This window comes from Pseudophryne corroboree, chromosome 11 (genome assembly GCF_028390025.1).
Source record: "Pseudophryne corroboree isolate aPseCor3 chromosome 11, aPseCor3.hap2, whole genome shotgun sequence".
NCBI lineage: Eukaryota > Metazoa > Chordata > Amphibia > Anura > Myobatrachidae > Pseudophryne > Pseudophryne corroboree.
In genome coordinates, this window is record NC_086454.1 from 311,122,402 (window position 1) to 311,135,109 (window position 12,708).

Sequence of the window (12,708 nt, forward strand, 5' to 3'; positions counted from 1 at the left end):
CCAAGGTACTGAGAATCATAAGAAGGAGAGGAGTAAGGACTATACTCGTGGCTCCGGATTGGCCAAGAAGGACTTGGTACCCGGAACTTCAAGAGATGCTCACAGAGGACCCGTGGCCTCTACCTCTAAGAAAGGACCTGCTCCAGCAGGGACCCTGTCTGTTCCAAGACTTACCGCGGCTGCGTTTGACGGCATGGCGGTTGAACGCCGGATCCTGAAGGAAAAAGGCATTTCGGATGAAGTCATCCCTACCCTGATCAAAGCCAGGAAGGATGTAACCGTACAGCATTATCACCGTATTTGGCGTAAATATGTTGCGTGGTGCGAGGCCAGGAAGGCCCCTACAGAGGAATTTCAACTGGGTCGTTTCCTGCATTTCCTGCAAACAGGACTGTCTATGGGCCTAAAATTAGGGTCCATTAAGGTTCAAATTTCGGCCCTGTCGATTTTCTTCCAGAAAGAACTGGCTTCAGTTCCTGAAGTTCAGACGTTTGTCAAGGGGGTACTGCATATACAGCCTCCTTTTGTGCCTCCAGTGGCACCTTGGGATCTCAATGTAGTTTTGGGCTTCCTAAAATCACATTGGTTTGAACCACTCACCACTGTGGACTTAAAATATCTCACTTGGAAAGTGGTAATGCTGTTAGCCCTGGCTTCAGCCAGGCGTGTCTCAGAATTGGCGGCTTTATCCTATAAAAGCCCTTACCTAATTTTTCATACGGACAGGGCAGAATTGAGGACTCGTCCTCAATTTCTCCCTAAGGTGGTTTCAGCGTTTCACTTGAACCAGCCTATTGTGGTACCTGCGGCTACTAGGGACTTGGAGGACTCCAAGTTGCTGGACGTAGTCAGGGCCCTGAAAATATATGTTTCCAGGACGGCTGGAGTCAGAAAATCTGACTCGCTGTTTATCCTGTATGCACCCAACAAGCTGGGTGCTCCTGCTTCTAAGCAGACTATTGCTCGTTGGATTTGTAGTACAATTCAGCTTGCACATTCTGTGGCAGGCCTGCCACAGCCAAAATCTGTAAAAGCCCATTCCACAAGGAAGGTGGGCTCATCTTGGGCGGCTGCCCGAGGGGTCTCGGCTTTACAACTTTGCCGAGCAGCTACTTGGTCAGGGGCAAACACGTTTGCTAAATTCTACAAATTTGATACCCTGGCTGAGGAGGACCTTGAGTTCTCTCATTCGGTGCTGCAGAGTCATCCGCACTCTCCCGCCCGTTTGGGAGCTTTGGTATAATCCCCATGGTCCTTACGGAGTTCCCAGCATCCACTAGGACGTCAGAGAAAATAAGAATTTACTTACCGATAATTCTATTTCTCGTAGTCCGTAGTGGATGCTGGGCGCCCATCCCAAGTGCGGATTGTCTGCAATACTTGTACATAGTTATTGTTACAAAAATCGGGTTATTATTGTTGTGAGCCATCTTTTCAGAGGCTCCTCTGTTATCATGCTGTTAACTGGGTTCAGATCACAGGTTGTACGGTGTGATTGGTGTGGCTGGTATGAGTCTTACCCGGGATTCAAAATCCTTCCTTATTGTGTACGCTCGTCCGGGCACAGTATCCTAACTGAGGCTTGGAGGAGGGTCATAGGGGGAGGAGCCAGTGCACACCAGGTAGTCCTAAAGCTTTTACTTTTGTGCCCAGTCTCCTGCGGAGCCGCTATTCCCCATGGTCCTTACGGAGTTCCCAGCATCCACTACGGACTACGAGAAATAGAATTATCGGTAAGTAAATTCTTATTATTTATCCAGTTATGTATTAAAGTATTAAGGTGAATGAAATTACTAAGGAGAGATTGGGGTCCCTGGTGTACATTTATATACACATACATACAGATCAGAATTGCTGACTTTGGAAGGACAGAGACGGACACAGATGAATTTCTGGGTGCTCTTGATTTGGGACTTATCAGAATTCCGCCCTTGTGATGAAACGTACACTTTCGTTTACAGCTTAGGAGGCTGGAGCAGAATCAAAATGTATTCTAGAATTCCAACAGATGCCTTTTCTATGGTTGCTGTCAGGCAACAGACAGTAGAGAGTATTCACTCATTGCAGAGACTAGTAAAGTCCATATTGGCTCTCAGACATACACCCGTTTGAAGATAATGTTGAACTTCAAGTTTTCTTGGTTCCACGCAAATGCTTATTAAAATGGAATATGCCACACGATCACATTTCCAATGAGCTCAACCGATGGTCTACAAAAGAGCACCAGTCACTCCTCTTGTGGCCCAGGGTAGCGTGTGCTCTCCAGGGGAGTAAAAGCTCCCCATAAATACTCTAACTCACAGCAGCTTTATATCTCTCTAGTCAGAACACGGCCTCTCGTATAAGGGAAGCCTATAGAAAATTCGGTTAGAACTAGATCATGGCAGTGGCAGACATTCAGCACCAGGGAGACACCTACAGCTCCCTTGTGATAAGAGAAACCACATAATGCACTGGGCGGAACATTCCAGCAATCTTTTCTAGAAATGGGAAGCAGTCATTCCCTACACCCTGGAGAACATTCCCTACTTCAGATAATCGGAAAGTGGAGGCACCCAGATGTCAGCCATTATGGATTCTCAATAGTACCACTGTTGTTATTGATCGAATAAAACGGATGCCATGTAATTTCTTTGTAAATTACAACTTGTTTAACTGTTCCCTCAAGTAGCAATGTTCTAATCACTATCAAAAAAAAAAAAAGTACAAAGAGCGGATGCTCAGGTGATCCTTGTTGCAAGATTGCCCAGACGACCTTGATACACCGATTTCCTCAAAATGGCTGCAAGCTCGACCTGGCCTTTACCTCTAGGCGGGACCGGTTAGGCCAATCATTGAGATTTATCACAGCTGACTAATTGCGTGGCTGCTGAAATCCATGATTCTTGATCCAATGGACTTTCTGGTAGCATAGGTGGAGACCTGCTGTAGGCTAGAGAGCTGGTGTCTGCTAAGATGTACTATAAGAGTTTGTAAGATGAAAGATTTTTGTACTACCATTAAGTCTTTTACTGGTCGCCCACCCTTATAGTCTGGTTCTTCCTTCAATGCTGTAAATTGTCTGTTGTGGGAGGATAAAGTCTTCCTTCTCTCTCCATAACTGCTTAGACCTCTATTCCCAGTGGTTCCAGTGTCCCTCAATGGATTATGAGAAAAATATTTAATACAAACACAAAAATCCCTGGTTTCTCCCTTCTACTAGGTACACACTAGACGACTTGCAAATGATGTTGATATCATCAATGATTTCCCTTGAACTCCTGGACAAACGATATAGTGCATACAGACTGTGCAAAAGATATAGTCAGTGGCCACATCCAGGAGTATGCTATTGTTGATGACATCCTCAGATTGAACTGCATGTAGGGAAGAACTTAAGATGCGACGGGGCGACACTGTGGGAGTGCGTATAGTGCGTATACACTTTACGATTTGAACGACACGTCATTTCTATGCGTCGGCATCGCCCATATCGTTCAAAAAACTGTCTAGTGTGCAGCGGCTTTAAATCTACATCCAACCTTTCTTCTCGCCACTGGATAGAAGTGAGCAATCTTCCCCAATTTCCTTTGTTAGACAATACCTCCTAAATCTATATGGGTTCAAGGACATTCAAGCTACTCAGTCTTTAACAGGGGCGTCAGAACGTTTTTTTGTTGGGGGGCCAAGATAAAATCTCTATTTGGCGCCCCTAGCTTCTGGCCACCATAGATGGGTCACTTGCACCTTGCACTATGGAGCAGCTGGGAGTGAGTGGCCCCTTGTACACATCACACCTGGTAGAGCCCCTTATACGCATTATGTCAGGTAGAGCCCATTACACAAATTATGCCAAGTAGAGCCCATTATACACATTACGCCTGGTAGAGCCGCTTGTACACATTACACCTGGTAGAGCCCCTTATATATATTATGCCAGGTAGAGCCCATTAGTTATTTATAAATGGCATAACTATTGATAAGAACACCGGGGGGTGGAGACAGAAGGAAGAGACAGAGGAGAGAGGAGGGTAGAGAGAGAGAGAGAGACAGAGGAGAGAGGAGGGTAGAGAGAGAGAGAGAGAGAGGAGAGAGAGAGAGAGAAAGGAGAGAGAGAGAGAGAGAGAGAGAGAGAAAGGAGAGAGAGAGAGAGAGAGAGAAAGGAGAGAAAGAGAAAGGAGAGAGAGAGAGAGAGAAGTGAGAGAGAAAGAGAGAAGGGAGAGAGAAAGAAAATATAGGGGAGGGAGGGAGAGGGAGTGAGAGGGAGGGAGGAAAGAGGAGGGGAAGAGAGGAGAGAAAGAATTAGAGAGAGAGAAAGGAGAGAGAAAGAGAGAGAGAGAGAGAGAGAGAGAGAGAGAGAGAGAGGGATAGAGAGAGGGAGAGAGAAAGGAGAGAGAGAGAGAGAGAGAGAGAGAGAGAGAGAGAGAGGGGGGGGGGTGGAGGAGAGAAAGAAGAGAGAGAGAAAGGAGAGAGAGAGAAAGGAGAGAGAAAGGAGAGAAAGAGAGATAAAGGAGAGAGAAAGGAGGGATAGAGAGAGAGATAAAGGAGAGAGAAGGAGGGATAGAGAGAGAGAGAGAAAGGAGAGAGAGGGAGAGAGAGAGAAGAGAGAGAGAGAGAAAGGGGGGGGGGAGCGGGGAAGAGGATGGAGAGAGAAAGGAGAGAGATAGAGAGAGGAGAGAGAGAGAAAGAGAAAGGAGAGAGCGAGAGAGAAGAGAAAGGTGGGATAGAGGAGAGCGAGAGAAGGAGAGAGAGAGAGAGGAGAGAGAGAAAGGGGGGAGAGAGAGAAAGGGGGAGAGAGTAAAAAGGGGGAGAGAAGAAAGGAGGGGAGAGAGAAAGAAGGAGGGAGGAGAAGGAGTAGGAGGAGAGAGGAGAGAGAGAGAGAGAGAGGAGGGGGGAGAGAGAAAGGAGAAATAGGTGAGGGAGGGGGGAGAGAGAGGGAGAAAGGAGGGGGAGGGAGAGCTAGAGAAGAAATAGGAGTGAGAGAAGAGAGAGTGGAGAGAGAGAGAAAGGAGAATAGGAGAGAGGGAGAGAGAGTTGGAGTGGAGAGAGGAGATTAATGAGTGTGTGTGTGTGTGTGAAGTGGGGGGGGGGGGGGAGAGAGAGAGAGAGAGAGAGAGAGAGAGAGAGAGAGAGAAGAAAGAGACTTCTCTGACATGGTAACAGCTCCCTGCCCCTGTCCCCTCCTGCAGCTATTTGCATTTGTGTCCCCACAAGATGTCATCTCCATGTTCCCTTCCACCTGACCCTCTAACCTTCATATTGTGCAAGCCACAGGTGTGGAGGGCTGAACGCACCGCTGCTATTACAGCATGGGCAGCGCTGAAGATGCTGGTGGCGGCTGCGCTGGCGTGTGGGTCCGGGGCGATGGATGGCGCCTCTCTCCTGTTTTGGGGGAGCGAACTGCCCCCTTGCCCCCCCCATTCCGACGCCCCTGGTCTTTAATACACAGGTATGAAAACAAGGTGTGAACCTATCAGAATCAGCTTTATTGGCCAGGTATACTTGCGTATACCAGGAATTTGTTTTTGGTTTACAATGCAGCAAACACGAAGGGAACAAGTAAACAAGGGGGAAGGGGGACAAGTGCAGTCTTCAGATAAAAGAACCATAGGGAACAGAGGGGCAGATTTATTAAGCTCGGTGAAGTGATAAATTGGAAGGTGATAAAAGGACCAGCCAGTCAGCTCCTAACTGACATTTTTCAAACCCAGCCTGTGACATGGCAGTTAGGATCTGACTGGCTGGTCCTTTATCCCCTTCCACTTTATCACTTCCCCGAGCTTAATAAATCTGCCCCACAGTGTTCATTACGTGCAGAAAATTAGAGTAGAGGCAACTGGGCGGTCTACCAGGGGGTCGGGTTGGTCAGGAGTTCAGCAGGTGGACTGCTTGAGGAAAGAAGCTTTTGAGGCTTCTGTTAGATCTGGTGGGAATGGCCCTGTAATCGTCTGCCCGATACAGGTCTGGCAGCAGGTTGAGCGTGCCGTGTATACACTGTTTCACCTAACTAGAACCCACTAATACTAGTCATGTATTCTTCATATTTCAACGGGAGATGAAAAGAGGAGGTTAGAGAGAGGAGGTTAGAGAGAGCAACAAACCAGATGAGTAAAAGTTGTCACAATTCCTCTATGAAATTAAATGAAATATAATAGAATTAGAAATGTGCATTCACATTGCTCTAACCTATGAATCTGAATTCGTCACATCCGCATTCTATCAATATGAAACTGTCGGAGAACCACAGCAAGCCGTCATCTGTGACCAGTGACGGATACTTCTCCAGCACGTGTATTGGAAAGAAGCAATAAAGCACCTCCTCTTCAGTGTCGATAAGCGGAGAGTCTAAGAGCGCAAGCGGGAGCTTGTCGTGTAGCCCTAAAAGATAACGTGAAGTCATTGTTGTGCACTGTATCACCAATCCACGGTCTCAAACAAGCAAGGACAACAGTGCAATAAGAACCTGATAGGCACAGATCACATGGGCCTGATTCTGTCGCAGTTCACGGAGGTCATCGTTTTTTTGCTTTTGTGCATGCGTGAAAAACCCTGAAAACTCACACGGCGCATGCGTTACACACTGCTTGGAAAGAAAGTAGACTGTGTTAAAGCATAAACCAATCAGTTCCTAACTGTCATCTCCAGCCTGTGACGGGTGTGGTTCATCAAATCGACAGTGTCTAGGTCGACAATGTTTAGGTCGACCACTATAGGTCGACAGTCACTAGGTCGACATGGATGGAAGGTCGACATGTGCTAGGTCGACAGGTCTAAAGGTCCGACATGAGGATTTTTTTTTTGTGTGTCTGTTTCTTTCGTAGAGTGACCGGGATCCCAAATTAGTGCACGCGTCCCCCTCGCATGGCTCGCTTCGCTCGCCATGCTTCGGGCATGGTGCCTTCGCTCCGCTACCGCTTCGCTCGGCACACTTTACCGTTCCAATCGTAGTCCACGTGGATCGTTAAGTATGAAAAAATTCAAAAAAATAAAAACTAAAAGAATTTACTTACCGATAATTCTATTTCTCGTAGTCCGTAGTGGATGCTGGGGACTCCGTAAGGACCATGGGGATTAGCAGCTCCGCAGGAGACTGGGCACAAAAGTAAAGCTTTAGAAACTACTGGTGTGCACTGCTCCTCCCCCTATGACCCTCCTCCAAGCCTCAGTTAGGATACTGTGCCCGGACGAGCGTACACAATAAGGAAGGATTTTGAATCCCGGGTAAGACTCATACCAGCCACACCAATCACACCATATAACTTGTGATCTAAACCAGTTAACAGCATGATAACAGAGGAGCCTCTAGAAAAGATGGCTCACTACAGCAATAACCCAATGTTTTGGTAACAATAACTATGTACCAGTATTGCAGACAATCCGCACTTGGGATGGCGCCCAGCATCCACTACGGACTACGAGAAATAGAATTATCGGTAAGTAAATTCTTATTTTCTCTAACGTCCTAAGTGGATGCTGAGGACTCGTAAGGACCATGGGGATTATACCAAAGCTCCCAAACGGCGGGGAGAGTGCGGATGACTCTGCAGCACCAATGAGAGAACTCCAGGTCCTCCTCAGCCAGGGTATCAAATTTGTAGAATTTTACAAACGTATTTGCTCCTGACCAAGTAGCTGCTCTGCAAAGTTGTAAAGCCGAGACCCCTCGGGCAGCCGCCCAAGATGAGCCCCCCTTCCTTGTGGAATGGGCTTTTACAGATTTTGGCTGTGGCAGGCCTGTCACAGAATGTGCAAGCTGAATTGTACCACAAATCCAACGAGCAATAGTCTGCTTTAGAAGCAGGAGCACCCAGCTTGTTGGGTGCATACAGAATAAACAACGAGTCAGATTTTCTGACTCCAGCCATCCTGGAAACCTATATTTCCAGGGCTCTGACAACGTCTAGCAACTTGGAGTCCTCCAAGTCCCTAGTAGCCGCAGGCACCACAATAGGTTGATTCAGGTGAAACGCTGAAAACCACCTTAGGGAGAAACTGAGGACAAGTCCTCAATTCCGCCCTGTCCGAATGGAAAAATCAGATGAGGGCTTTTACAGGATAAAGCCGCCAATTCTGACACGCACCTGGCCCAGGCCAGGGCCAACAGCATGACCACTTTCCATGTGAGATATTTTAACTCCACATATTTAAGTGGTTCAAACCAATGTGGACTTTGGAACCCAAAAACTACATTTAGATCCCAAGGTGCCACTGGAGGCACAAAAAGGAGGCTGTATATACAGTACCCCTTTCACAAACGTCTGAACTTCAGGGACTGAAGCTAGTTCTTTTTGGAAGAAAATTGACAGGGCCGAAATTTGAACCTTAATGGACCCCCATTTCAGCCCATAGAAACTCCTGTTTGCAGGAAATGTAGGAATCGACCTAGTTGAAAATTCCTCCGTCGGGGCCTTACTGGCCTCGCACCACGCAACATATTTTCGCCAAATGCGGTGATAATGTTTTGCGGTTATATCTTTCCTGGCTTTGATCAGGATAGGGAATGACTTCATCCGGAATGCCTTTTTCCTTCAGGATCCGGCGTTCAAACCGCCCTGCCGTTAAACGCAGCCGCGGTAAGTCTTGGAACAGACAGGGTCCCTGCTGGAGCAGGTCCCTTCTTAGAGGTAGAGGCCACGGATCCTCCGTGAGCATCTCTTGAAGTTCCGGTTACCAAGTCCTTCTTGGCCAATCCGGAGCCACGACTATAGTGCTTACTCCTCTCCATCTTATAATTCTCAGTACCTTGGTTATGAGAGGCAGAGGACATACACTGACTGGTACACCCACTGTGTTACCAGAGCGTCTACAGCTATTGCCTGAGGGTCCCTTGACCTGGCGCAATACTTGTCGAGTTTTATAAACATGTGGAAGACTTCTGGGTGAAGTCCCCACTCTCCCGGGTGGAGGTCGTGTCTGCTGAGGAAGTCTGCTTCCCAGTTGTCCACTCCCGGAATGAATACTGCTGACAGTGCTATCACATGATTTTCCGCCCAGCGAAGAATCCTTGCAGCTTCTGCCATTGCCCTTCTGCTTCTTGTGTCACCCTGTCTGTTTACGTGGGTGACTGCCGTGATGTTGTCCGAATGGATCAACTCCGGGTGACCTTGAAGCAGAGGTCTTGCTGAGCTTAGAGCATTGTAAATGGCCCTTAGCTTCAGGATATTTATGTGAAGTGATGTCTCCAGGCTTGACCATAAGCTCTGGAAATTCCTTCCCTGTGTGACTGCTCCCCAGCCTCGCAGGCTGGCATCCGTGGTCACCAGGACCCAGTCCTGAATGTGCGGCCCTCTAGAAGATGAGCACTCTGCAACCACCACAGGAGAGACACCCTTGTGCTTGGTGACAGGGTTATCCGCTGATGCATCTGAAGATGCGACCCAGACCATTTGTCCAGCAGGTCCCACTGGAAAGTTCTTGCGTGGAATCTGCCGCATGGGATTGCTTCATAGGAAGCCACCATTTTTCCCAGAACCATCTCATTGATGTACTGAGACTTGGCTCGGTTATAGGAGGTTCCCGACTAGCTCGGATAACTCCCTGACTTTCTCCTCCGGGAGAAACACATTTTTCTGAACTGTGTCCAGGATCATCCCTAAGAACAGAAGACGAGTCGTCGGAATCAGCTGCGATTTTGGAATATTGAGAATCCAATCGTGCTGCCGCAACACTACCTGAGATAGTGCTACACCGACCTCCAACTGTTCCCTGGATCTTACCCTTATCAGGGAATCGTCCAAGTAAGGGATAACTAAAATTCCCTTCCTTCGAAGGAGTATCATCATTTCGGCCATTACCTTGGTAAAGACCCGGGGTGCCGTGGACCCTCCATACGGCAGCGTCTGAAACGGATAGTGACAGTTCTGTACCATAAACCTGAGGTACCCTTGGTGAGAAGGGTAAATTGGGACATGAAGGTAAGCATCCTTGATGTCCCGAGACATCATGTAGTCCTCTTCTTCCAGGTTCGCAATCACTGCTCTGAGTGACTCAATCTTGAATTTGAACCTCTGTATGTAAGTGTTCAAAGATTTTAGATTTAGAATCGGTCTCACCGAGCCGTCCGGCTTTGGTACCACAACAGTGTGGAATAATACCCCGTTCCCTGTTGCAGGAGGGGTACCTTGATTATCACCTGCTGGGAATACAGCTTGTGAATGGCTTCCAAAACTGTCTCCCTGTCAGAAGGAGACATCGGTAAAGCCGACTTTAGGAAACGGCGAGGGGGAGACGTCTCGAATTCCAATTTGTACCCCTGAGATATCACCTGAAGGATCCAGGGGTCTACTTGCGAGTGAGCCCACTGCGCGCTGAAATTCATTGAGACGGGCCTCCACCGTGCCTGATTCTGCTTGTAAAGCCCCAGCGTCATACTGAGGGCTTGGCAGAGGCGGGAGAGGGTTTCTGTTCCTGGGAACTGGCTGATTTCTGCAGCCTTTTTCCTCTCCCTGTCACGGGGCAGAAATGAGGAACCTTTTGCCCGCTTGCCCACGAAAAGACTGCCCCTGATAATACGGCGTCTTCTCATGTTGAGAGGCGACCTGGGGTACAAACGTGGATTTCCCAGCTGTTGCCGTGGCCACCAGGTCTGAAAGACCGACCCCAAATAACTCCTCCCCTTAATAAGGCAATACTTCCAAATGCCGTTTGGAATCCGCATCACCTGACCACTGTCGTGTCCATAACCCTCTACTGGTAGAAATGGACAACGCACTTAGACTTGATGCCAGTCGGCAAATATTCCGCTGTGCATCACGCATATATAGAAATGCATCTTTTAAATGCTCTATAGGCAATAATATACTGTCCCTATCTAGGGTATCAATATTTTCAGTCAGGGAATCCGACCACGCCAACCCAGCACTGCACATCCAGGCTGAGGCGATTGCTGGTCGCAGTATAACACCAGTATGTGTGTAAATACCTTTTAGGATGCCCTCCTACTTTCTATCAGCAGGATCCTTAAGGGCGGCCATCTCAGGAGAGGGTAGAGCCCTTGTTCTTACAAGCGTGTGAGCGCTTTATCCACCCTAGGGGGTGTTTCCCAACGCACCCTAACCTCTGGCGGGAAAGGATATAATGCCAATAACATTTTTGAAATTATCAGTTGTTATCGGGGGAAAACCACGCATCATCACACACCTCATTTAATTTCTCAGATTCAGGAAAACTACAGGTAGTTTTTCCTCACCGAACATAATACCCCTTTTTGGTGGTACTCGTATTATCAGAAATGTGTAAAACATTTTTCATTGCCTCAATCATGTAACGTGTGGCCCTACTGGAAGTCACATTTGTCTCTTCACCGTCGATACTGGAGTCAGTATCCGTGTCGGCGTCCATATCTGCCATCTGAGGTAACGGGCGCTTTAGAGCCCCTGACGGCCTATGAGACGTCTGGACAGGCACAAGCTGAGTAGCCGGCTGTCTCATGTCAACCACTGTCTTTTATACAGAGCTGACACTGTTACGTAATTCCTTCCAACAGTTCATCCACTCAGGTGTCGACCCCCTAGGGGGTGACATCACTATTACAGGCAATCTGCTCCGTCTCCACATAATTTTTCTCCTCATACATGTCGACACAAACGTACCGACATACAGCACACACACAGGGAATGCTCTGATAGAGGACAGGACCCCACTAGCCCTTTGGGGAGACAGAGGGAGAGTTTGCCAGCACACACCAGAGCGCTATATATATACAGGGATAACCTTATATAAGTGTTTTTCCCCTTATAGCTGCTGTATCTTTAATACTGCGCGTAATTAGTGCCCCCCCTCTCTTTTTTAACCCTTTCTGTAGTGTAGTGACTGCAGGGGAGAGCCAGGGAGCTTCCCTCCAACGGAGCTGTGAGGGAAAATGGCGCCAGTGTGCTGAGGAGATAGGCTCCGCCCCCTTATCGGCGGCCTTATCTCCCGTTTTTCTATGTATTCTGGCAGTAGTTAAATTCATCCATATAGCCCAGGAGCTATATGTGATGCATTTTTTGCCATCCAAGGTGTTTATATTGCGTCTCAGGGCGCCCCCCCCCCAGCGCCCTGCACCCTCAGTGACCGGAGTGTGAAGTGTGCTGAGAGCAATGGCGCACAGCTGCAGTGCTGTGCGCTACCTTGTTGAAGACAGGACGTCTTCTGCCGCCGATTTTCCGGACCTCTTCTGTCTTCTGGCTCTGTAAGGGGGCCGGCGGCGCGGCTCTGGGACCCATCCATGGCTGGGCCTGTGATCGTCCCTCTGGAGCTAATGTCCAGTAGCCTAAGAAGCCCAATCCACTCTGCACGCAGATGAGTTCGCTTCTTCTCCCCTTAGTCCCTCGATGCAGTGAGCCTGTTGCCAGCAGGTCTCACTGAAAATAAAAAACCTAAAACTAAACTTTTCACTAAGCAGCTCAGGAGAGCCACCTAGTGTGCACCCTTCTCGTTCGGGCACAAAAATCTAACTGAGGCTTGGAGGAGGGTCATAGGGGGAGGAGCCAGTGCACACCAGGTAGTTCTAAAGCTTTACTTTTAAGCCCAGTCTCCTGCGGAGCCGCTAATCCCCATGGTCCTTACGGAGTCCCCAGCATCCACTTAGGACGTTAGAGAAATGTGAAAAACTCATGTCGACCTTTAGACCTGTCGACCTAGCACATGTCGACCTAGAAACCCTGTCGACCATCCATGTCGACCTAGTGACTGTCGACCTATAGTGGTCGACCTAAACATTGTCGACCTAGACACTGTCGATCTTCA

The 12,708-nt window shown here is 48.3% G+C and overlaps 1 protein-coding gene across 1 annotated transcript in view; it reads right to left on the reverse strand.

Annotated features, from left to right (window-relative positions):
* Positions 1 to 12,708, reverse strand: part of LOC134968772 (BTB/POZ domain-containing protein KCTD19-like) — a 175,182-nt gene that overhangs the window by 50,027 nt on the left and 112,447 nt on the right. Inside the window, exon 4 of the mRNA XM_063944259.1 lies at positions 6,166 to 6,357. Within this exon, the coding sequence (XP_063800329.1) occupies positions 6,166 to 6,357 (192 nt within the window). The remainder of the gene's footprint in view (positions 1 to 6,165; positions 6,358 to 12,708) is intronic.